Source organism: Lepisosteus platostomus, chromosome 10, assembly GCF_059453375.1.
Source record: "Lepisosteus platostomus isolate fLepPlt1 chromosome 10, fLepPlt1.hap1, whole genome shotgun sequence".
Taxonomy (NCBI): Eukaryota; Metazoa; Chordata; class Actinopteri; order Semionotiformes; family Lepisosteidae; genus Lepisosteus; species Lepisosteus platostomus.
In genome coordinates, this window is record NC_142620.1 from 18645446 (window position 1) to 18669369 (window position 23924).

Below are 23924 nucleotides of genomic sequence, written 5' to 3' on the forward strand. Positions count from 1 at the left end.
ACATACTGTACACTGCTTATATTTTTAACTTCATACACCAATGCATCTCAGAAAATACTGAATCAGTCAATTTAAAACAGTTTAGTTACTTAAGAAAATATTGTTCTTGATTAAACAAGGATATACTGTAAGAAACTGTCATTCCCATTATTATGTTGGGGAGTTCACAAACATGTTCTTGACACTGTAGGAGAGGATGATTAGATTAAACTACTATGGTATCTTTTTTTCTATTAAATTATGAATTGTCTCCAGTTCCAGTATTTCTTTCGTCTTGGCAGTAGAGTTTGAATTTGTACCAAATCAATGCTGAAAAATAAACATCTTTAACTATTTAATTATAATGTAAAAAATGTCAGAAATTTGTTTTTCAAGGCCTTTAAATGTATGTCATGCATGCTGCTTTGAAATTTAACAAGGAGCTTGTCAAAGGCTTTGATTTTCATTACACTTAACAAAGGCCTTTCTTTATCATACCTGTAATCAGAAACAGGACATGCAACTTTAATGAAACAGAAAAAACAATCCACCACAACCTATGCAGTACATTCTACTGCCAAGAATACAACATGCTTTGCTTTGTGCGTGTTGCAGATTTGAAATGAAGTGCATTGACTTATTTTGGGTAAATCTTTTAAGCTCAAATCAAGAAAACATCCTTTCTTATGAGGCTAGAATCAAACCAAGTTCAAGATTCAGTCCTTAAAAATCCTAGATGACAGAGCCTCTTAACTGTGAATCTTGTGAAATAAACATTATATATAGATAATAAACCCAGAGGCTGGTTGTGCAAGCTGTCAGATTTTTTTTATCTATAACCAGCAGGATTTTGCAGGGAATTTTCCATCTGTGCAAAAGCTGAACATGGAAGGGAGTTATTAAAGAAGCAAGACAAAATCATTTCTGCTTTCATCGTGCCCCAATAATACTTGTGTTAGCACAATTTATTTAAGTGTCTAAATATGCCTTACCCCTTTCTATTGCTTTGACATGCACCAGGAATTAGGCACAGTACATCTCCAAGTCAAATTCTGAATTCTTTCATTCATGTTTTGTTCTTTTGCATTATCCTTTATTTTAAGAAGCCTCCTACACTGTACCACAACCAGGACTGAAGTTTGTCCTTATTAAATACAAAGAGGAGTTTTCCATTTCTCAGACACTGTAAAACAACAGAGAGAAATACTTCTCCCAGTTTTAATTTTAAGATGCTGTGGTTTTGCAGACATAGCACATTCTTCCATTAGAGAGGCATATTTTCTGCTCTGCTGTTCCTCCCTTTCTTAAACTATACCAATATTACACTTAAATATCTCCATATAAAAAAATTTGAGGATAAAAGTGAACATACGATATTAAAAATCAAGCCCTCCTCCTTTACCAGGTCTTCCTCTACTGTCTAGGGAGGAAGCTGTCATACTGTACTGTATGTCTTCTTTTTTCTTTCACAACTTTACAGTATATGATGTTGCTTAATGAGCTTTGTTCCCATTATTAGATAAGATAAGATCAGATCACTTTATTGGCTATATGTGGGGTGTATAAGTGAAGGGAGGGAGGAGGAATATACTGTAGGAGCTTGATTACCAGCTTTGTGGAGTGGTGTCATCTTAACCATCTCCAGCTAAACACTAGCAAGACTAAAGAGATGGTCATGGACTTTCCGAGGAATAAGTCTCCACTTAACCCTGTTTCCATCCAGGGTGAGGACATAGAGGTGGTGCAGTCCCACAAAAACTTAGGGGTACACCTGGATGATAAGCTGGAGGGGACTGTTAAAACTGATGCCCTGTACAAGAAAGGTCAGAGCCGACTCTGTTTTCTTAGGAGGCTCAGGTCCTTTGGTGTGTGTGGAACACTGCTACACATTTTTTATGAATCAGTGGTGGCAGCAGCCATCTTCTACACTGTTGTTTGCTGAGGCAGCAGCATCATGGCAAGAGATGTAAAAAGGCTAAAAAAACTCATCGAGAAGGCTGGCTCTGTGCTGGGGTTGAGCCTCGACCCCCTGGAGGTGGTGGCAGGGAGGAGGATGCTGACAAAGCTCACAGACATCATGAACAACACCTCTCTTCCGCTACATGGGACTGTTATAAGGCAGAGGAGCACTTTTAGCACCAGACTGCTCCAGCTACAGTGTTCAAGGGAACATTTCCGCAGGTCCTTCCTCCTGGCAGTTGTCAGGGTGTATAACACTGCCATTGGCTAGGACTGTTAGCCCTTCATCTGCTCATCTATGGACAGCATGTTGCACTATTGTACTTTTTGGACATTCAATCTGTATATACCTATGCACATTTTGCACATATTTTATTGTTTTACAGTGACTATGAGTCACACACCTTATTTTATATTTATTTTGTATTGCTGTACTTATTTTAATTTTTCGGCTATTCTGATGTCTGTTTTTGCTTGTCTTGGACTGGGCTGCTGTAACACCTCAATCAATAAAGTCTTATCTTATCTATCTATATACAATTTCTTGTATTAGGAATTTGTCTTTTCGCATACCCCACCTTGCTCTCCATGAGACACACAGACAGGGAGAGAAGCTTGGGGTCAGAGCACAGGGTCAGCCATTTATACAGCACCCCTGGAGCAGTTGGGGTTAAGGGCCTTGCTCAGGGGCCCAACGGAGTAGGATTCCTCTGCTGGCCGCGAGATACGAACTGGCAACCTTCCAGCCACAGGCGCAGAGACCCTTAGCCACAGAGCCACCGCACCACCTTCACCTCACTGCCCTTTTACTACAATATACTTTCTATATTTAATCTGTCATTTAATCACATGAATGTTGATTCTGTGAATGAAAGATAGCTCAAGAATTCAGGGTCTTTCAAAATGGGAAGTTTGTGTTTCACGTGAGACCAAGAACAACTGTACCAAGGGATTATGAACACTGGATGAAATGTAAACAAAATATTGCGGTACATAAATAGCTGTGTGGTAACAAAGTACTTTGTTTCTAAACAGAAATGCTTGGGGATCTTATGACTTATCAGGTTCTGGCTATGGTGACATTATCTACAGTTACAATTGGTCAAAGTCAGTGAAAGACAATCTGAGGAACTCTTGAGGAAACAGTTTCAAATATCATTGCCTTGAGCAAGCTTATCCTGTGTAGCTGTTACATTTCCTTAAAGTATACAATGATTACGTCAACTATTTAACAAGTAACAAACTACTTAAATAACCCCCATAAAAGAAATACATCTCACAGTCTGTAAGTAAAACTGTATTATATGTTTTGAAAATCCAAAAATGGGCTAAACATATGGAGCTGGAAGGGGCAGGATCATTAACAGATGGAATGTCAACACAAGTATGCTTTTGTTGCCACTGATTGACCTGAGGAGAAATACATTGTTTTGGTTCTGCCTTGGTTGGTGGAACCCTAAGCAAGTAACAGGTGCTCTAGAGACTGGATTTGTTCTATATTGTTTTGAAGTAGAGTTCTTTAGAAAATAACAATTACTAATCTTTTTGAATAAAGATTTTGTGTGTGATTAATATATTTTTTCACTTATTAGTAAGGGTTCTTTTATATGTTGTCTATGCCTAAGTCAGCATCCCACAGCCAATACCTATAGAGATCGTCACTGGGGGAGTATGTTAACTCAAAACCTTGATTATTGCAAGATTCCAGATATATACACTCCCCCTGGGATAACACAGCATGTTTTTGTAGTTTTCTAGAATGCAATGTAATGAATAACATATCTAGGCAATTTCAATTTTTTGCTACCTACAGAAGATTTAACAACCTTAAGTTTATCAAGACATTTTACATTGTAGTTCCTCAAAGAGAATGAATGAAGAATAAATTCATTAGAATGTATAGAGATGTTGGCATTTCTCACTACTATTTCACAATAATTGATTAGATGACAGAAAAACAATGAAAATAATATGATTCTTCAGAACGTGGGCACATGGAAACCGCAGAGCAGAAAAAAATGAGATTATAAATAACACACAAACAAGACTGACTACTCTTCTTCCTCTGTTGAACACTTGAAAACTTCTGCCACAATTGTTTTCTTAAACACTTCATCAGTACAAATATCTTTAAAACCTTTTCAAAACAATACTGCATTGTACAATATCAGATCTGCCAAAATGCTTTGGTACAACAAAAGAAAGAATACCTCAGGGAAATTTCAAGTGGTAAAACCAGTAAAGGTATTCTTTCACAGCTTGGGGTGAACTCTATATTATAGCAGACATCACTGATTAAAGCTTGGGTGTTGTCATTATCCATACAGTAACTGGAATTTCACAAGGGCACACATGGCCAAGTGATGCCAAGTTTGATATGTTCTGAACTGCTACCCAGCCTTTAACTGATCCTGAACTTTTCTGAGTGCAGCTTTATAAGTGAGAGCTGCATCGATAATCCAATCCCTACTAACGTCCCTGCCAAACACTGTAGGATTCATAGGATGAAAGGTGACAGATGGCTCTGTACCTTTAGAAGAAAGCATGCATGGTTCACAGAACCACAGAAAGCTCCCAAACCACTAAGTTCTTCTAAGGCCACCTGGTATACGTCAATCCCAAAAAACAATTAAAAAAAATGATGGCAGTCCTTTCTTTTTGCAGCCTCCTTGCTAAATGTGTGAAATTACCCTTAGCCATGTGTCAGAAAAAAGTCTGGATACCTGAGAAGGTAGACAGCTCGCTCAATATCATTGAGGTCTTCATCCACAGTCAGCTTTTCAATTTCCTCTGCAGTCTGCAAGGTAAGATAGAGTTAAGGAGGAGGTCTTTGTTTGTCACTGAAGTATGCATAAGACTCAATGGCAGTGATGATACTATTAATATACAATGCCGTGCAAAAGTATTCAGAACCTTGCACTGTTTTCATGTTATGTGACTTTAAAGCTTGTAGTCATGACACTTTGAAGTAGCAATTACTTGTCATATGCACAACCTACTCCAAACCTAAATTAATTAAGGTGCACAATAGTATATTAACAAGCCACACAATTACAGTAGTTGAGTGGCCACTGTCTGTTTGCCATAATATTGGCTCAGATTTCAGATTAAGTACAAGTAACTCTCTGACGTCCCCCAGTGTAGCAGTGAATTTCAAGCCAAGACTCAACTATGAAGACCAAAGAATTTTCTAAACAACTCATTTATAAAGTGGTGGAAATGCACATATCAGGAAAAGAGAGTGAAACATTTCAGACCATTAATATCTCTTTGAGCATGAGGAAATCAATCATTAAGAAATGGAAGGCACCCAAACCCTGCCTAGACTAGACTGGCTCTTCAGACCAAGCAGCAATCACTAAGTTCAGTGGCTGAAATGGTAGAAACAATATTGTGTTCACTTCACAAAGGGTGCTTGTTGGTATTGAAAAAAACATCTCAAATCACATGGAGTTTGCAACTAAGCTCCTGAGTGGCACTGCAAATATGTGGCGAATGGTTTTGTGGTCAGACAAGACAAGTTTAGAAAACTTTGGTCTAAATGCAAAGTGTTGCAAACCGAATAGAAAGTATTGCTACAGTACAGTAAGTCAATGCCATGCCAACAGTCAAGTCTATAGTTCTGATTCTCCTCAGCAGGAACTGGGAAGATTCTCAAGGCTTAAGAGAATAGAGATGGAGTAAAACACTAGCAAATCTGATAAGAATATCTGCTTCAGACCTAAACTTAACTAAAATTCAACTTTCATCTGAACAATGACCAAAAGTGCAGAGTGGCCCTGGAGTGGCCCAGTCAAAGTTCCATTTCAGATTCTGTGGAAAGACTAGAAAACTGCTGTTCATATACATTCCCCAAGCAACTTGACATAACAAAGTGTAAAACTGCCTAGACAAATGAGCAACATTTACACCAAGACAGTGTGTACTGTCACAGTGGTACTCAACTAATAACACTTGTATGTGATTGCTGCCAAAATTGCTTGCATCAAAAATTGAATTCAAAGGTCTGAATACTTATTCAATCACTATGCTCTATTTTTCTTCTCTTTAGTTTTGCTCACATTTGTTGCAAATTACTTCCTCGGGAAGTCTCCAGTTTGAGCACTTGGGTTCTGAATAAAATACTAGGTTTAAAAACAAATCAGAAAATGGGACACCATAAGAATGATCTTAACACTAGCACTGTACTTATATATTTAGTGTGAATAAAAAATCCAAACAGAATGTGTTGACTAGATTACTAAGTAAAAAGTCAAGCCCTGTAATGAGGGAGGTTTCGGACTATGCATAAAAGCAAAAAATCAAAATCAACTCATATGCTGCACTCTGGAACATACCCATACACAATTCCAAATTGCTGCATTATATAATTTTTGTTAACCAGGTAACCACTGACCTAAACAACTCAAGCTCAGGCATAACCCAGTCAAATAGGTGAGTAAGCTTTGCCAGTGACTACTGGCACTGTATTGTACCAGGCCATCCAAGGCACTACTAGTGCACTACACTTGGTCGACATCATGTATCTACAAAAAATACTACATTCAGAGAACAACAGCAGAACTGAATTGCCCTCTTTCATTTAAAAATGACTCAAACGAACGTTACTTCACACAATATGGAGTGCTGCACAATGAAATATGTTTCATTCTTGAATGTAGGTGGAGAGGAGGTGGAGTGTGTGGATGGAGGAGTAGGAGTAGCCTATTACTTGAATGCCTTTTTCATTGTAAAAGCTGTCATAGAACCCCAGACAAGAAAAAAAACTCTTTGAAAATACCCATTCCCCCAGGAATATCGTATGATGCCACCGAACCTGAAAACACCGCACTAGACGAAAACCACATCAACGCAAAATAACATTAATATCACTTGCTTTCCATCACAGTATGTATCAACATACTGTAAAACTACATTATAAGGTAATCAAACTGAAGAATAATTCCATCAAAAAATTAATCACGCAAGCAAGGGTAAACATTAGGAATGATTAAAACGATTATATATCACGTTTAATAAAATGTAGCATCCGCAAGTTTACAAATCGTAAACCATTTAATTGTTCAGTGGGTTAAATGCATAGTAAGGTTTCGGCTGTGGTCTTTCAGTATTAATTTAGTGTCCAGCGAGCAACATTATTTTCACAAACCCGGAGACCCGGCGAAAGGATTCCTCCAGAGTGAATTCTGACAGAAAACTGCGTCACGCACTAAAAATGGGGAACCCCCATTACATAGTAAGCTAGTTTTAGAGGCTCATTTGCAGTAAGAGCAGTGAATTTAATGTTTTACCCAACAAGATACACACAGATTAATTTCAGACAGATCAAGAATTCCAAATGTTGTCGTAAATACTTGTATGTCACAGAATGCATCAAAGAGCACGTACTGTTAACATTGAAGAATATTATATACAAAGTGTAGAATACAACATGCAGCATAAATTATGCTTGAATACCATAATTTGAGATATATTTCATCAGCTGTTGCCCATATCTTTTCAACTGCTCAATGAAATTTTAAAATCGTTGTGAACGTGTAATTTATCCCCAGATATATACATTATTCATTTATGTAACACTATTAACCGTATGTCTACCAATCTGCGTTTTAAATGGTCAAATCCTAGCAGCTGGACGGCTTTTTTAGAGTTAATGAAAGTGTCTTTTCAGACAATTATATAAATATCATATCTGAAATACCTAAAATTCATATTAAGCATCTTATTTGTGAAAATGAAGTTACACATTCCACAAAAAATAATGGAAAGATACAGATTACATTACTGACATACGAACAGATACAGACAGATTTACAAGATACACAAATACCGTTTTTAATGTGTTATATAAATATTAAAGTACCTTCAGACTCCTGCGTACAGGTCTTTCAATGATTGCGAGGTCTTGTAGGTCATCTATTTGCCCGAACAAACTGGACTGGTTCAACGTCATTTTGTTGAAGTATTAAGTCTAAATTTTCTCTCTGCTGGTATCAATGCTCTATCATGATCTTGTCTCTGCCGTGACTGAGCAATAGGTTTCTTTGATTTGGGGAAAGCTGAATTCCACCCACGACAAAGCCTCTTTCGGCAAAACTGTATGTTGCCTTACAGCCTAGAGGATTACAGTCGTGTCAGTCTATAACATTAAAACAAAGGTATCCGGAGTGTTTCTTCACATGATTATTTTGACTGATTTGAATAACTTTGAAAACATGTTATCATATACTCTATCGACGACCATTTAGTGTAATCTACAGTTCTTTAAAATGTCCTGGTCTCGCCACAGCACAGGATATTTTCCTCGACAAATGCTTTCAGGTTGAAGTTCTTTGAAAAGCCTATAGGCAGCGTTTGCTCTTTTCGTTAAAGAACCAAAGGAAGGATTAAACGATGTCAGTTCACGCGAAAACTCAGTGTCCACCCAGTTATAACTTTTAGGCTCTTCCTTGACTGTTTTTCAGTCTCTCCTTTTCAGCGTTACATACAGTAAGTCCTCTACTCTATTCCTTCTATAGAGGCCGGCTCTTCATGTAAAATTATTCAGTCTGAAGATTTCTGCATACTGCATAGGCAACTATTGTACAGTTCACTTGGCATTAAATAGTTAAGGTCTTCAGTTTTAAAGTCTTAATCAAACCCAATAAGGCGAAAATACGTTTTGCTACACTTGCACTGCTACCGACAGCCTGGAAAGGGATCCCTGGACTGACATTCACTATCCACACAGAGAGAGCTGCACAGTGCAGCACCTAAACCGGTCTCCATGGAGACGCGGCACTACAGCAAGCCGTGGCTCAGCGCTGACAAATTTACCGCACTGTGCGTTAAAAAAACACAGCCGCGTCGGAGACCTGACAAAGCCCCATGCTATAGTTCTTTATTATACCCCTTATTTACAGACAAGGTTTATCTACGAATGTGTCTTTGGTTAATAATCACACCTTACAGTGACCTAAGATATTAACTTTAAACAACGGTGTTGGTATGGCCCTTGTGTTTCTTTTTTAAAACGAATCACTGATACTGCATGTTTGGCATAGTTAAAATATTTCCATATTAGTAGATAGTAGACAATAATTTATTTTTACATATTCATATTCAGTATTGAAAGTTTGCTTACTGTAGTTAAACGTCAAATAACCAAATATAAGATGAATCGGATCCGTATTACATATATATATGTCAACGTAACAGGCAATACTGTTTCTGATGCCAAAAAAATGACAGGGTACATGCTATGTAATAGGTTATCTGAGCTTTGTTTAACAAAATGTAACCTTCGTACAGTCAGACGATGCTGTTTAGTTTCACTAGCTAAATATGCCATCACATACATTTGGCCTCAATGTTTTCAACACATCTTTACAGCAGTTAATTTTAATTACTCACAAAACACTAATACGTTTTATTTCTTAACTAAGACAAAATGAAACAATTGTCGATGCAGTCTAACTGTGTGTGATTATATGTGAAGGAAAACGCGTTACTTGATTTTGAATTTTCACATTTAAATCAGAGAAAATACAAATAGAGTTGTATGCAAAATACAAAATGATCCTGCAATTCAGCATCCGACAATTACCAATGAAACAATAATAGTAAAACCGGATTGCAAGAACAACCTCTAACATTCAAACCAATTTGTTAAAGCATGCTTGCATTTTGTGACCTGTTAATAAAGTTATTCAAACTTACTCGCATGTGATTGGTTCACAATGCTTGTGCCCTCCCACATTGACATGGCTGCGCCCTCGTGTAAAGTGTGAGTGTTTCTTGTTTTCATGTGGAATGTAGTTGATCCATATTGTCTTCAAAAGAGAAAGTTATCAAAAAAGTGATAAATTCATTTTATGTACAGTGGGTGCGTGGGTATTTTTGTTAAAATGCCTGCTGGTGGCATACATCTTAAACGTTTACCATCGTAATGCTGTGCAATTTCAAAGCTCTATATTCTACGCTAGATAAAATGCGGCGTTGCGGTAATATAGAAACAGTATTTAGAAACATTCACTGTTCTTTTTCTTTCAGTGTAAATTGGGTATTTATACATTGCATAATTAAAATTATGTAGCCTAATTCTTACAATTAAAGCTGCTACTATCAGTTCGTAATGATGCAGAGAAAGCGAATATTACAAACGTTCTTTCTTTGATGATTATTGGGTTTTTTTGTAAGTCGTGTTTATGGTGAAGAAAACGAATTAAGTAGCTCTTGTTTTTATACAGCTAAAAAACTATATTAACCATTTATATTATCTTTACTACATAGTGTTAATTAGAGAGATTGTATTTTATACGGGCATTTAATAATACATAATTTTAATTGGAAACAATATTAAGTTTAGGTTCACAACAAAGAAGAAGGTTTCCAGTCTTCAGAAAGGTTAATTTGACCTTGTCTTTGTGTTTCAGAAAAATGAAGACTAAAAGATCAAAGACAAATGTTTTTAAGACCACGTTCAAATCCAAACGGGGGATCCAGGTGAGAGGAAAGTGGAGTCCAGTAGAGATCGACCCTGATCTCTTCTCAGAAGAGAACATGGGAGGGCTGATATGCTTTGAGGAACTCAGAGACTACAAGCTTGTTGACTCTACATTCACCGAGGAGAAGAAAGGCAAGAAAAGAAAGTTGGCAGTCGAGGAAGACTGTAATCCTGAGGTCAGTGATGGACAGCCAAAGCAACCTGCTAAAAAGAAAAAGAAGAAGAAGAGTCAGACTCAGAAGGTGGAGCCTGGAACTGGAATTGAAGCAGATGGCGAAACTGCCGTAGCTGTTCCACCAGTGGATGATGTTTCCACTCTTCAGGAAGACAGTATACAAACCCAGACACAGCTGAAAAAGAAAAAGAAGAAGAAGAAGACTCAGACTCAGAAGATGGAGCCTGTAGGTGATACTGAAATTGGAAATGAGGCAGATGGTGAAGATGCAGAAGACGTTCAAGGAGTGCCACAAGTGGAAGATATGTCCTCTCTTCAGGAAGATGGTATACAAACCCAGGCACAGCCAAAAAAGAAAAGAAAAAAGAATAAAACAGTAGCAGAGCCTCAGGTAGCTGAACTTCCAAAGCCTAAACAGAAGGTGAAAAATTGGACCAGTGCTGCCCTTTCAGGGTCAGGAAGTCAGATGTTGGATATGTCTGCTTGGAAAGATCTGTTCATTCCAGAACCAGTCCTCCAGGCACTAAGCTCCCTGGGATTTAAGGCACCTACTCCTATTCAGGCTTTGGCTCTTCCTCCTGCCATCAGAGACCATATGGACATATTGGGCGCAGCTGAAACAGGTGAGTGAAAACCGATGCTGTTCTTTGAACAGAACAACATCACTACCCATATCTAGTGACAGTATAACTGAAAATGCTGTGGGATCAAATTTGAATCAGTCTGGTCCGGATTCTGATGTGCTCTACAAATGTCACTGGGCTGAGAGTCCTGTTGTCTAGCAAGAGATGAGTTTACTTTTGAACATGGTTTTGTGGGTCAAAGCGGAATAGACACCAGCACCCTGTACAGATCCTTTTTTACAAAGAATAACAGAAGGTATAAATGAGGAGCTGCATAAATCAGCAGATTGCAGTCCTAGTAGAGCTACCCTACCATTAGTTTCCTTGGCAACAGTAAGACACCAGCAGGTACTGGTTATAAAAGAATATACAGTACTTCACTATTTGTTATGTTAGGGTGGCTGTTATTTTATTATTTATCATTCTGTATGTTTATTTATTGTTTAAAATACATACAAAATGTAATTAGATTTGTTTTCTTATCTTGGTAACTGAATACATTATAAGAAATCAATTCAAATATCCCTTGAAATAATCCCAGCCAAACCTCTATTAAAATGGTTGATGTGCAAATTACTTCTGGCATTGTGAAAGCAAGTAACATTTCAAAACGGACACAGGTAAATATTTAGTGTTTGTGATTATACGTTTGATTTTTCCCCGTGTGAATAACACCATTGGTTCATTTTGCATATCCCATGCCTATCTTCAACCAGGAAGCGGAAAGACTCTGGCTTTTGGCATCCCCATGATCAATGCCATTTTGGAGTGGAGGAAAGCAAAGGACGGGCAGAGCGAGGAGATGATTGACAACCCGAAAGAACATGGGAGAGAAGTGGGGGCAGTCTGTCTGTCTGGGCCAGAACCCCAGGAGACACCAGCGGAAGGGGATTCAGATGGGGATTCAGAAGAGGACTGGGAGGGGGACAGTCACTCGCAGAAGCTGGGTTGTGTTAAAGTCATAGAGGATATGGAGTTTGACTTCAGTTCCAATCAAAAGACTAATAAGTCCAAAATGGAAGACAAGCGACAGAACCCGTTGCTGGGGCTCATCCTCACCCCAACTAGAGAACTTGCAGTCCAGGTGAAGCACCATATAGATGCTGTGGCAATGTTTACAGGTCAGTAGTCAGATTCAGGCACCAGTCCTCTGAAAAAATTCACACTACACAAAGTGCTCTCACTCTGTTTTATCAGTACATACAGTAAAAGGGCTGAACGGGTTTTTTCTTGGCAAGCTGCCAGGATAAAAAAAAAACCCTGTCATTCTTCAGGACTGGGTATCTGTGGTCTATATTTTTTTTCCATCTGCAGTCTACAGGACACAGTTATTTACAGTCTTGTAAATAGATTCTTATTTTCAATGAATATCTGTACGTTAAGAACATAAAAAGTTACATTTAGGATGTCCTTCTAGCCCATTGATGTGCTAGCAGCTAATCCGAGAATCTCATCCAGTCATCTCTTGAAAAAAGTCAGAGTATTGGGTTCAACAACGTGGGAGTTGTTCCAGACTCTCACAACCCTTTGTGTATATATGTCCTTTCCCTTCGTTTCCTCTTGTATTCTCTGGTTTGTACTTCACAATGTCAATTGAGTTGACTTTATCAATACCTTTGAAAATTTTAAATATCAATCAAGTCCTCTCAGTCTTAGTCTTATCTGTTCAAGACTGTGTAAGCAGGTAAAAGTAGGTAAAGACATTATGATTCTAGAAAAATGTGTGCTTGTTCAGTAATTCATATTTGCTGTACTGTGGTTCATATGTGCTGCACTGAAAAGTTAAATCCGCATGAAAAATTGGTGAAAAATCAACTTTTGTCTCTAGGCATTAAGACTGCCATTGTTGTTGGTGGAATGGCTCCACAAAAGCAAGCAAGAGTGCTAAACCGCAGGCCGGAGATTGTGATCGCCACACCAGGACGTCTCTGGGAGCTGATTAAGGAAAGACATCCTCACCTCTCTAATCTCAAACGGCTCAGGTACGATATTTGCAGCCACTCCAAACCCATGTTTTGGATTTCAAAGCTATTAATTAGCACACAGAGTGCACATTCATTGGATAAGATGTATTATAGGGAATTTGGTTTGTCTTTATGACACATTGCCCAGTGCCCACTGGATTTGAATGTCTGAAATTTTAGATTTTGTTTCCATGAGAACTATGAAGTAGTTTTAAACTGAAAAGTTATTATTTTACTTGCCTATTTTTAAGACATTAGTTTAAATAATACAATTTTAATAATTGTATTAACTCTTTAAAATATTGACATTTTATCATTTTTCCATGATGATTTTAACATTGGAACAAATAAAAGTCAAAGAATTATATTTATATTGTAGAATTGTACACATGGGTTCAATTGCAGTGTTATTGGATTTTTATATTTAGTTGAAACTTCTTAATAAATGAAATGATCTAAATAATTTTATTTGCAACCGTCCAATTAAAGACTGACTACACTATAATTTCAGAAGAATATTAGTTTGGAATTCAGAGCTCTCTTAAGTAAATTAAGCTTCATTTCAGTTAGAAAAAAAACAGAGGAAGAACTATCCTTTTATATCCAAATTAACGCTCTGAATTCAAGTAAAACATTTCTTTAAAATAATGACTCATCAGCATTTCAGGGTTGTGTGTGCCTAGTGGCTACATTTTGCACTAGCTGCAGTTTCTCCCAGCTGCCTCATTATAACTTAAGTCAAGCATTTAAAAACCCGTAGACCTAGTGACGTCTTGTGAGAACTGTCAAAGGTCTCTTCCCCGGCTTGTTTGTCTAGTCAGTCTATATCTTGCAATACCAGCGTTTCTTACTCTGAAGGTCTTTAGGTTTCAGAAATTGTTGTCAGACAATAGCTTTGAGGAAAGATGTGTTAATTTAATTAATCATTTGGTTTTACTTTGCAGTATAGATCATTGTATACATATAAAAAAATAGATTTATATTTGTTATCTGATATATTTTTAAAACATATTTATATGTATATTTATATTAGGTATTTTTTATCAAATATAATTTATATTTAAAAAAATCTATATAATTTTATAGATAATTCCAATTACTACATAATGATTGAAATCGTAGGAATTATGTTATTATTGAGTGTGCAATTCCACAGTTCTGTGTGATAAAGCTCTTCTGAACTGTTATGTTCTGTGACAAAAGTATTTGTAAATACTAAAGCTAACCACATTCTGTACTGTCAGGTGCCTTGTCATTGATGAAGCAGACCGGATGGTGGAAAAGGGCCACTTTGCAGAACTGGAATCTCTCCTGGAGATGCTGAACGATGTGCAGTTCAACCCCATGAGGCAGAATTTTGTGTTCTCGGCCACACTGACCATGGTGCACCAGACGCCAGCCAGAATCCTGCAGAAGAAGAAGGGCAAGAGGCTTGATCAGAGGAGCAAGCTGAAGCTTCTGATGGAGAGAGTGGGCATCAGGGATAAACCCAAAGTCATTGACCTGACCAGAAAGCAGGCTACTGTGGAGACTCTCACCGAGACCCGCATCCACTGCGACACCGAGGAGAAGGATTTCTACCTCTATTACTTCTTGCTGCAGTATCCAGGCCGCACCATGGTGTTCGCCAACAGCATCGATTGCATCAAGCGCCTCAATTCCCTGCTCACCATCCTGGACTGCACCCCACTACCCCTGCACGCCAACATGCATCAGAAGCAGAGGCTGAAGAACCTTGAGAGGTTTGCCGAGAGAGACAGGTAAGCTTTTCAAAGCCTTAGCATGTTTTGGGTTTTTTTTTCTCAAGACCAGGAAGACTTATTTTTTTTGTTTTAGTTCGCTTTAATAATGATCAGAGTATTTGCCTGTGCTGTGCACACTATTTGAGGGCAAACATATGATACATGGTTTAAGAATTACAGTTTTTTGTTTGTGGGTCATAAACATGCCTGTCCCAGTTGTTGATTGATTTTCTAAAGGAAAAGCATTCAGGAAATCTGATTTTTCTAAAGGAAAGTTCTTCCTCCAGTCATTCACATCTGTGTGAGAAGCAATGGCATCCACTATCTCAAGACTTTGTAATAAAGATTATCTTCTTGAGAAATGAGTCTTAATATTACAGTTGTTGGGTAAGTTTTCTAATTGTATATAGAAGATTAGTTTTTAATTCTCAGTGAGTCACCCTATATCCCTGTACATCATTCTTTTCAAAAGTTGAATATATTTCCTTTATAACAGAAGAAAATAAACTATTTAAAAGTCGTCTGGTGGATGTTGTCTGGATTTGTTTTCATAATACTAATTCCTCTTTGTGTTCTTTTCCAGTTGTGTTCTCCTCACTACAGATGTTGCAGCACGTGGGCTTGACATTCCAGATGTGCAGCATGTTATTCACTATCAGGTAAAAATACCCACATCCACTGAAAATACTTTTTCTACTTGTTACTGTTTTTTAGAACAGTACTGTGAAACCCTGGTCTTAGAGAGCCACAATTCTCTAGTATTTTTTTAACACTACCTCTAAAAAACCTGGAAACTATTTAAATTCACAAATACCAAGTTCAGTTAAATACGAGCTGGCATTGAACATGAAAAAAACTGGCCCTCAAGGATTTTCGTTACCCATCCCTACTTTAAGCACACTAGTAAGTGTTCCATTTGTTTTAACTTTGCTCCTCTTGTTAGGTTCCCAGAACTTCTGAAACATATGTCCATCGCAGTGGCCGGACAGCCCGTGCCACCAAACAAGGTCTCAGTTTGCTCCTGATTGGGCCGGATGATGTGATGAACTTCAGGAAAATATACAGAACGCTTGGAAAAGATGAGGAACTCCCCATGTTTCCAGTGCAGTCGAAATGCATGGTAGCAATAAAGGTAAGTAATGCCAGGTCATCACGTTTTACGCTGGTTTTGGTACTGCCTAACAGTTATTGTCTGCATTTCTAATGCATTTAGATCTGAAGTTATAGATATTTTTGTTCTTCATCTGAACAGCCACTTACTGTAAAATGCTAATGCTATTTCTTTCATTTGAAAAAAATGACTACAAATCTTTAGATGCCAGGTGTGTTACATCATGAAGGGAAAGAATTTCTAGACATTAAAACTACAGTCATTGAGACTACATTTTTTTACTATATAGGTAACTACTGTTTCCTATGGGGAAAGGAAGTCTGTGATTTCTTAACATCTCCACTTTTGTTTCCAAATTAGGTCTAAATTGAATGCACCACTGTCAAAAATCTTGTACCGTTTACCAGTCTTAAACTTTCAGAAGAACGATTTGCAACTTCTCTCAATGTGATTGAATCTGAGTGGATTTTTGTAATGCTTTTCTCTTGGCTTCAAGCTACTTTTGTCCAGTGGTATTATGGTTTAAGGTGCAGATTGTGCACTTGATTGATGTGGCTTTCTTTGTAGGAGCGTGTGAATTTGGCAAGGAAAATAGAGAAGATTGAATACCACAACAATAGAGCAAAGCACCACAATTCTTGGTTCCAGCAAGCTGCAGAAGCTCTGGAGATAGATCTCGATGATGATCTCCTCATAGGTAAGACAAATTTGTGTTCAGCCATCTACAATATGTTACAGTGCACTGTTCTTCATGCTACAAACAACAGGAGAAAAGCCCTGGGGTTCAGCAATTTGAAATCACAAAGACAAAACTCTTCCTTCATATGAAGAAATATGGTCAGCTCGGCAAACGTCCGCTGCAAAAACACATGCAGAGCATCTTTCACAGCTCCTTCTAAATTTAAAATTGCAGCATTCAGATGTAGAATGAACACTGGCTTTTTTTAAAGAGCACTCAGCCACAGTTTGTTTTATTAAATGATTAAAAATAATTCTAATTTTAAAATCACAGGCTACAAGTACACCCCCAAATCCTAAATGCCAGGCTGGGATTCCATCTCTTCAGATTTCACGTTCTACTCAAATGTCTGTAATTCTGCATTGTGTAACTTTCAGTTTTCGACTTTTAGATAAGTCTGTTTCATGGTGCATGCGACAAGGATTAGCAGCAGTAAAAACTCATAAAAGATGACAATTCTGGATGAAAAATAAGAATTCAGAAATGACTGGACTGAATTGTTTGCATGCATACCCAATTGAATTGGGTTCCCAATATGTTTAATTAGCAATTTAAAATTAAAAATAACAATAAGATTAATCTCAAGAGGAATTTTGCATACAGATATTTTATGTTCATTTTATGTTCTCGCTGGTTAATTTAACACCAGTGAAACAATTAAAAGAGCAGAACAATGAGTTTGACAACGAGAGATTGAGAAAAGTTATTCTAAACATACAAAGATTGTTTTCCGAGGATACAATTTCAGAAACTAGTGAAGAGGGCAGCTTTAATGTATCATGTAAAACCCCTTGAAGCTGACATGCCTTTACTGAACTTTTCTGATTTTATCACATTTTGAACTGAATTAGCGAAGTTGTTGAGCTCACCACAATGTATTAACTTGGTGGCATACCTTAAAAATCTAGAAAGGCAGAATTCTGCCCTGGCACAAAAACCCACGTGGAAAGAAATGCACAGACTCTACAAACTGAATGAATTTCTTACCACACAGCTATGACGAACTGAAGAGATCTGGGTTTGGCATTCTTACCATTTTTGAATCAACTTACCTATGAGAGCAAGTATTCTCAAGCATGAACCATTAGATTTTATAGTCCAGCATGAAAGTGAAGACAACTGTAGGCTTTACATTAAACAGCTCTGCAAGGAGATTTTTCAACAGAAATTGCATTGCAGCAGTAAGCTGTGAGGAGGAACGTAGTGATTTTACCATGTGTACTGAAGATGTTATAGATTCAAAAGGGCTTCATTGTGACCTCATGTTCACACTGAAGTGAGTTAATGTTTGTTCAAAACCTAATTCTGCCCACTTCCTCCTTCCTATAACTGTAATGCATTTTTCTGACTCTTTTGCTCATTTCAATGTCATATCCCTCCCTCTGCCCCATTGTTTCCTGTTGAAGCAGTACCCTGGCTTAACCTTCATGAAGAGGGGGGTGGATTTCCAGCAGGAATCTTACATCCTTCTAGTTAAACAGACTACTAATGATTATTTAAATACTTGTTTCATGTGATTTATTGCAAGGTGTATTTTTGTGAATGCTGATGTCCTAAGTAGGGAGGGATACATGTGTGAGAAAAGAGGGACATGATGCACCACTGTTAAATTGTTTAGATGGATATTGTTTGATGAAACCAGTAAACTTTTTTTTGTGTTAAAAATAAGTAAGCATTTCTATGTTGTTATTCAGTTTCTATACCAATTGCGGCTCCTAATATACTTGGTTATTGGAGGAAATGTGGGGGGGGGGGGGGAATTTTAGTTGCCAATCCCTGCCCTAGTGGGTTGTAATATATAAAGTGTTGTTTATACTGTTATTTTGACAGTTCCTCCACATTCTGTTAATTCCCAGTGATGTCATTTTTCATGATTGATGGTAAAAAAATGTGAAATTATATTAATTTCTCAGAATACACTTACACCATACCACAAGAACCATGTAATTGTCATGTTTACAGATTTGAGCAAAACATTTTTATGAGTGGCTGTTATAATCACCTATTCTACAGTCATTATTTTACACAGTTACATTGTATTTCTTCTAAGTGTGACTCACTGTTTATTGTCCATGTTGTTGACTCGAATTTCTAACTTCTTTTCACTTCAATCAAAATAAAATATTTGCTGGTTTGTGTAAGATCTGGTTTGCTTTTGCGGGTGGAAAAATGTATATGTAACCCTTGAGACAGTGTGAGATAGTAAATTAAGTTGGTGAAATGCATTAGTGTGCTCACCTGTATATATTCTTATAGATGAGTTTGCATTCTCCAAAAGAGTAAAAGGAGCTTTTAGAAATAACCTTATTTCTTCAATGTGTTTTTCAGGGAAAAGGAAGGATGAATATGAGGATAAGCAGCACCAACAGATGGTCAAAGGCATGAAGAAACACCTCAAACATGTGCTCTCTCAGCCTATATTTAAAACCATGATGAAAACTAAATACCCCACACAGATGGGCAGACTGCCAGTCTTTGACTTGCCTGCTGCTAATGTGGAGAGGGCACTGGACACCGTGTCAAATCAGAAGCAGAAGAAAAATAAGCATAAAAAATAGATTAAATCAGTTTTGTCAATGATTTAACAGACATTTCAGAGTAAAATCCCACTTAACATTATAAATACAGCTATTTGAAATGCAGCATTTTGTTCATACATCTTTGAATATAGACATTGCAGCATACATGTTCACATATCACCTGAATTCCTATTTGAACATGGACTTTTTAAACAATCCAGTTATCAGAAAACAAATGAATGAAACTTTTCTTTTTTTCTTAATATTAATGCACAGTATACATTTTTACATAACAGGAAAAACTGAAATAAGGTTAATTCTAACCTTAGTTCCAGTTTGCAATTTTATACAGTTTCACTTATCCATATGAATGTAATTTTGTAAGCTTCTAGTTTTTTTAAATCAAGATTTTAGATTTTAGAAAGTCTCAAACATATGGAAGCATACTAAATTAAAATACCATTGCTTTATAAGTACAACATGTAAGAAGTAATTATTGTCAACAGAAGTGCAGTGTAGCAGGTGACATCACAAGTGAACCCACTTTTCTTTGTGTGTGTAGACAGGATATGCGACTATGAAACGTGCAGTGTACAATTAAAGAATCCTACACATCCTGTCCTGTCCTCCAAAATGTGTGCTTACCACCTGATATACCAGGAAGATAGTTCTGCTACTTTTAATTCAATATGTGACATCATACATATCATCTTCCAAGTACCCTTCTGAGCTTAACAAAAATGGCTTTGGATTAAAAAAGTAAAATGGCACTAAAGTGAAACGGGCACTAGTACTGTACTTCATCTAACCTGTGTCCTCAAATGTGTACTTTCCAGTTTGCAAAGTGGTCTGATATGAAATGTTTTTACTGTAGTGAAACTTGCTTCTTAAACCATAACACAAATGTGGGAAAAAGGTATGATACAGGATTACATAGAATGCAATGGAATACACTCTGTGTAACCCCAACAATGGTTTATTCTTTTAAAAAAGGCAATACAAACTGTTTTGTGAATAATAAGATCCCTTCTCCATTACTGTTTATTTTCATAGAGGATATCATAGTGTGAGGTTTTGTACAGGACATGAAGAGTTGGTTGTGTTCCTTCTGGAATGATGTGATGATTTAGGCCACTGTTTCCTTCCATGCACTCAATTTTAATACCGACACCAAGGGCTTGTGACAAGGCGAGAATCTCAAGATGGTCACATTCCATTGCCATGGCCTCTACCTCCTAGCAATCCAAAATGTACAGCATCAATACTGAGTTTACAAAGGGGCAAGAAAAGTGTGGTTTTAAGGTTAGACAGAGGTTGAGCTACACTAGCAAAAGTATTCCTAAAAGGATCAGATTCTCAGATACATTCCAAATACAATTAATGTTAGAGAAGTACCAAACATTACATTTCTTATTTCATCCAATGAGCTATTTTCAGTTATTCCCAATCCAGGTCCTTGAGACTCACAATTGCTGGTTTTTGTTCCGGCTGCTGAGCTTTCAGTTACACAAATATACTCTCAACGGACTCAATAATAGGATTCATTTGAACTGCTTGACTCTTTTCCTCCTTTTGAAGGTTGCCTTTTAACTATTACATTCCATTAGTAAAATCACACACTTTTGAGTACAGAACTCAAATGTTCCCATCAAGCATCTTGTCAGCTCAATAAAGGCTTTAGGTAGGTAATGAAGTTGGGCTGGCATGAAAACCAGCAGGTGTGAAGTCCTTCAGGACCTGAATTAGCTAACCCTCATCCAGCATACAAACCTGAGTACAGTAGTCTTTCAGATTGGGAGCTTCAACAAAGTGTTGGAAGAAATCAGCATGGTTCTGTATGTAGGCTGAGGTCAGAAGCCTCAGATAGTGGACTATAGCATCCGAGGTGGTCTGGTCATTGAAAAGGTTTAACAGAGTAGAGCCCTGGCCACCTTCCTGTGTCTGCTCAATAACACAGACAAACTGAAGAGACAAACATGTATGAAATGTAATATCATTAGTGGTCAATGACAACTCCAAGATCAACAAGAATGATAAAGTATAAATATTATGTAATACTTCAGTATACTCACCGTGTTGAGCAGGTCTGTGAACCTGTTCTCATCAAATCCAGCAGACAACAGCTCACTCCTGCTCTGTTGCACAGTTTCTTTAAAGCTTGAATAAAGTTTTAAAAAAAAACAATATTGCAATTACAATTGTTTGCATTTCTGCATGTTTTCTGTATTACATATCAAATTAATTGGGCTATTACCAATTATAAATTAGATTCATATAAAAATTGAAATTTGAAATAGCAATGGTCTTTGGGGAAACTGGCAAATAACTGTAAACCTATTACAGGTTTAAGTCTCATAAACAGACTACTTTCATCCATCCTTTTTCTAACCTGTTTATCCAGTACAGGGTTGCAGACTTTTCAGAGCCTATCCTAGCAAGCAACAGGCTTAAGGCAGGGCACACCATGGATGGGACTCCAGTCCATCACAAGCACACCATGGCCAATTTTCCCAGAAGCCAATTAAACCGAGCAATATGTCTTTGGACTGTAAGTGAAAAACCATGTGAACACAGGAAGAACATACCCAGGAAGAACGTACCCAGGTCCCCAGTGCTGCAAGGTAGCAATGCTAATCACTGCCACCTGAACAGACTTACAGTACCTATCTGTAGAATACAAAATCCATACTTCTGGTCATTTTAATACATTTATAATTGCCATATTCTTGTCCAACAGTACAAATAATGAAGCAAATATTGCAATGGCGAAGAAAGGAATTAACAGCCATCACATTAATTATTTTACTGGCTCTGCATACAAGCCCTCATTTAGAACTGAAAATGCCTCAATCCCAAAAACAATTTCACAAAGATACTGTAACCACAAAGACTCTGAATACTTACAATTGCAATCCCCTTGCATTTTCCAACAAAGACTCAAGATGGCCAAAGCTAAGAGCCCGGTAAAAGCAGTTCCCATCTCCTTTGATTCTTCGAATAGAAGCATAGCGTTGACTAATGTCCTTCCCAAAAACAAAGATGATACAATCTCCTTTTACCAATGAGCTCAAAAATGCCACAGTTCATGCTTTTCTGTCTTCAAATGTTGGACTTCGAATGGGACAAAAATAATAACCATAATAACAAATGTTCTTGGAAAGATAAATTGCCCAGAGCTGACGAAAATTTCTAACATTTGTAGGAGACTAGTGTGTTTTGACACTGCCATGCTCAGTGAAATGCTTTAGAACTGCTGTATGAGGAGGTAGATACTGTACCACACATCAGGGAAACTTCAAATCATATCACTTAGACACTTAGAATTATTCTAGCTACAACTGTCCTTGACTTTCATGCACTCGATCTGCTTCTCCAGCACATTGTGTGGATGGAAGAAAGAAAGGTTTGCTCGTCTAGTCAGGCTGCATTGGATGGAATAACATACAGTACGTGTACTGACTAATTTGCTATTGCAAGAATCTAAAATAGGAACATCATAATATTTTACATTAACCACGCCCTAGGCTATCGTTATGAATTTAAACGCCTTGTTATTCTTTTTTACCGGCCTAATCTCCTAGGTTATTGTTATTTCGTTATATGCTGGGATAAAAATCCGAAACAAATGAGAACTACCTGATACTTTGTATCTTCTGGTTGCTCTTGCAGCAATGTCGAAATATCCAGTTTATGAGAGATCAATCGAGGTATTGACGTCTAAAAAACACAACTACTTCGATAAACATGTAGCAGGGTAGCACCGCACAACACCATTACACAGACTACACAGAGCATTTTTGTGATTAAAATAAAGACAGGATTCCATTTATCAGCCACGTTTCAAGTAGTCAAAAGACTTTCTTAAACACATCAGAAGGTAATACGGAGCACAAAATTAGTAATAATTCCAAGCAAAATACTTAGCGACGCACGATACATCTGTCTAAAATTATAACAAGACAGGGTATTTACCTGAATCACAAAACCATAACATACCAGATGCCTCTACATTTTAAGCTGTTTGAAACTCAGAGCATAGCATTTGCGTAGTTACAATTAGTACTTCTCTGGCCTGTAAACAAAACAAAACTGTGTGAGCTGTAACTAACCATGTTTAGAGAAGACAGATAATGGAAAATGCAACCCCTTTAACATGTTGGTCCAAAATCTCTTCATACAAAAAACACAACAACATTATTAAAGCAAACGGACGTGCGCTGAACAGACACAGAAAACGAGTTTTCTCTATTAGAAAAATGATTGCTACACTGACCATCTGACGCTCCTGTGACGTCATCATCATTTTATTCAAAAGCGTTTTTCCAAAACCTCGTTGTACTGTGCACCAGAGAAGCAAATGGCAACATTCGGTGGAAATCCTGTTATTTTGTATTTCCAAAAGTATCTTCAGGAGTTAATAAGGTCGATGTTAAGACTTCAGAACTCTATAACAAAAGTAGCACTAATAAAATGAATACTTTCTCAGTTATTCTACAGTCTTGATATGTACGTCAACTTATAGGTTCACAGCTGAAATGGGTCTTTAGTAGCTGCATTTCGAAGATGCACAGGGAAGCGTTAGAACCTGCACAAATCTGTGCGGAAAAAGCTAAAATGATACATTCTAC

General features: G+C 37.3%; 3 protein-coding genes across 7 annotated transcripts in view; 1 reads left to right on the forward strand and 2 right to left on the reverse strand.

Annotated features, from left to right (window-relative positions):
* ppp4r4 (protein phosphatase 4, regulatory subunit 4) overlaps positions 1-8705 on the reverse strand; it is a 40420-nt gene extending 31715 nt beyond the window's left edge. For both annotated transcript variants that reach the window (XM_088648560.1, XM_088648559.1), the window contains exons 1-2: positions 7802-8705; positions 4662-4735 (exon numbers count right to left, since the gene is read on the reverse strand). In XM_088648560.1, the coding sequence (XP_088504686.1) occupies positions 4662-4735; positions 7802-7891 (164 nt within the window). In that variant the 5' untranslated portion in view covers positions 7892-8705. The remainder of the gene's footprint in view (positions 1-4661; positions 4736-7801) is intronic.
* A 931-nt stretch (positions 8706-9636) lies between these two features.
* ddx24 (DEAD (Asp-Glu-Ala-Asp) box helicase 24) lies at positions 9637-20317 on the forward strand. Of its 2 annotated transcripts, none has more exons than XM_088648565.1 (9): positions 9637-9703; positions 10353-11221; positions 11938-12342; positions 13050-13203; positions 14430-14945; positions 15511-15586; positions 15871-16059; positions 16606-16735; positions 19106-20317. In XM_088648565.1, exons 1-9 carry the CDS (start codon positions 9657-9659, stop codon positions 19333-19335), a joined length of 2616 nt encoding a protein of 871 aa, XP_088504691.1. In that variant the 5' UTR covers positions 9637-9656; the 3' UTR covers positions 19336-20317. The 2 variants fall into 2 exon arrangements, with proteins under 2 accessions (XP_088504691.1, XP_088504692.1); XM_088648566.1 differs by having other exon boundaries at positions 9695-9802.
* Positions 20255-23814, reverse strand: LOC148653496 (ubiquitin thioesterase OTUB2-like). 3 transcript variants are annotated; one of them, XM_088648569.1, is made up of 6 exons: positions 23570-23814; positions 22933-23013; positions 22201-22319; positions 21369-21453; positions 21067-21258; positions 20255-20531 (listed from the first exon to the last, which is right to left on the reverse strand). In XM_088648569.1, exons 1-6 carry the CDS (start codon positions 23597-23599, stop codon positions 20331-20333), a joined length of 708 nt encoding a protein of 235 aa, XP_088504695.1. In that variant the 5' UTR covers positions 23600-23814; the 3' UTR covers positions 20255-20330. The 3 variants fall into 3 exon arrangements, with proteins under 3 accessions (XP_088504695.1, XP_088504696.1, XP_088504697.1); XM_088648570.1 differs by lacking the exon at positions 23570-23814 and adding an exon at positions 23406-23563; XM_088648571.1 differs by lacking the exons at positions 22933-23013; positions 23570-23814 and adding an exon at positions 23406-23563.
* Positions 23815-23924: the final 110 nt, after the last annotated feature.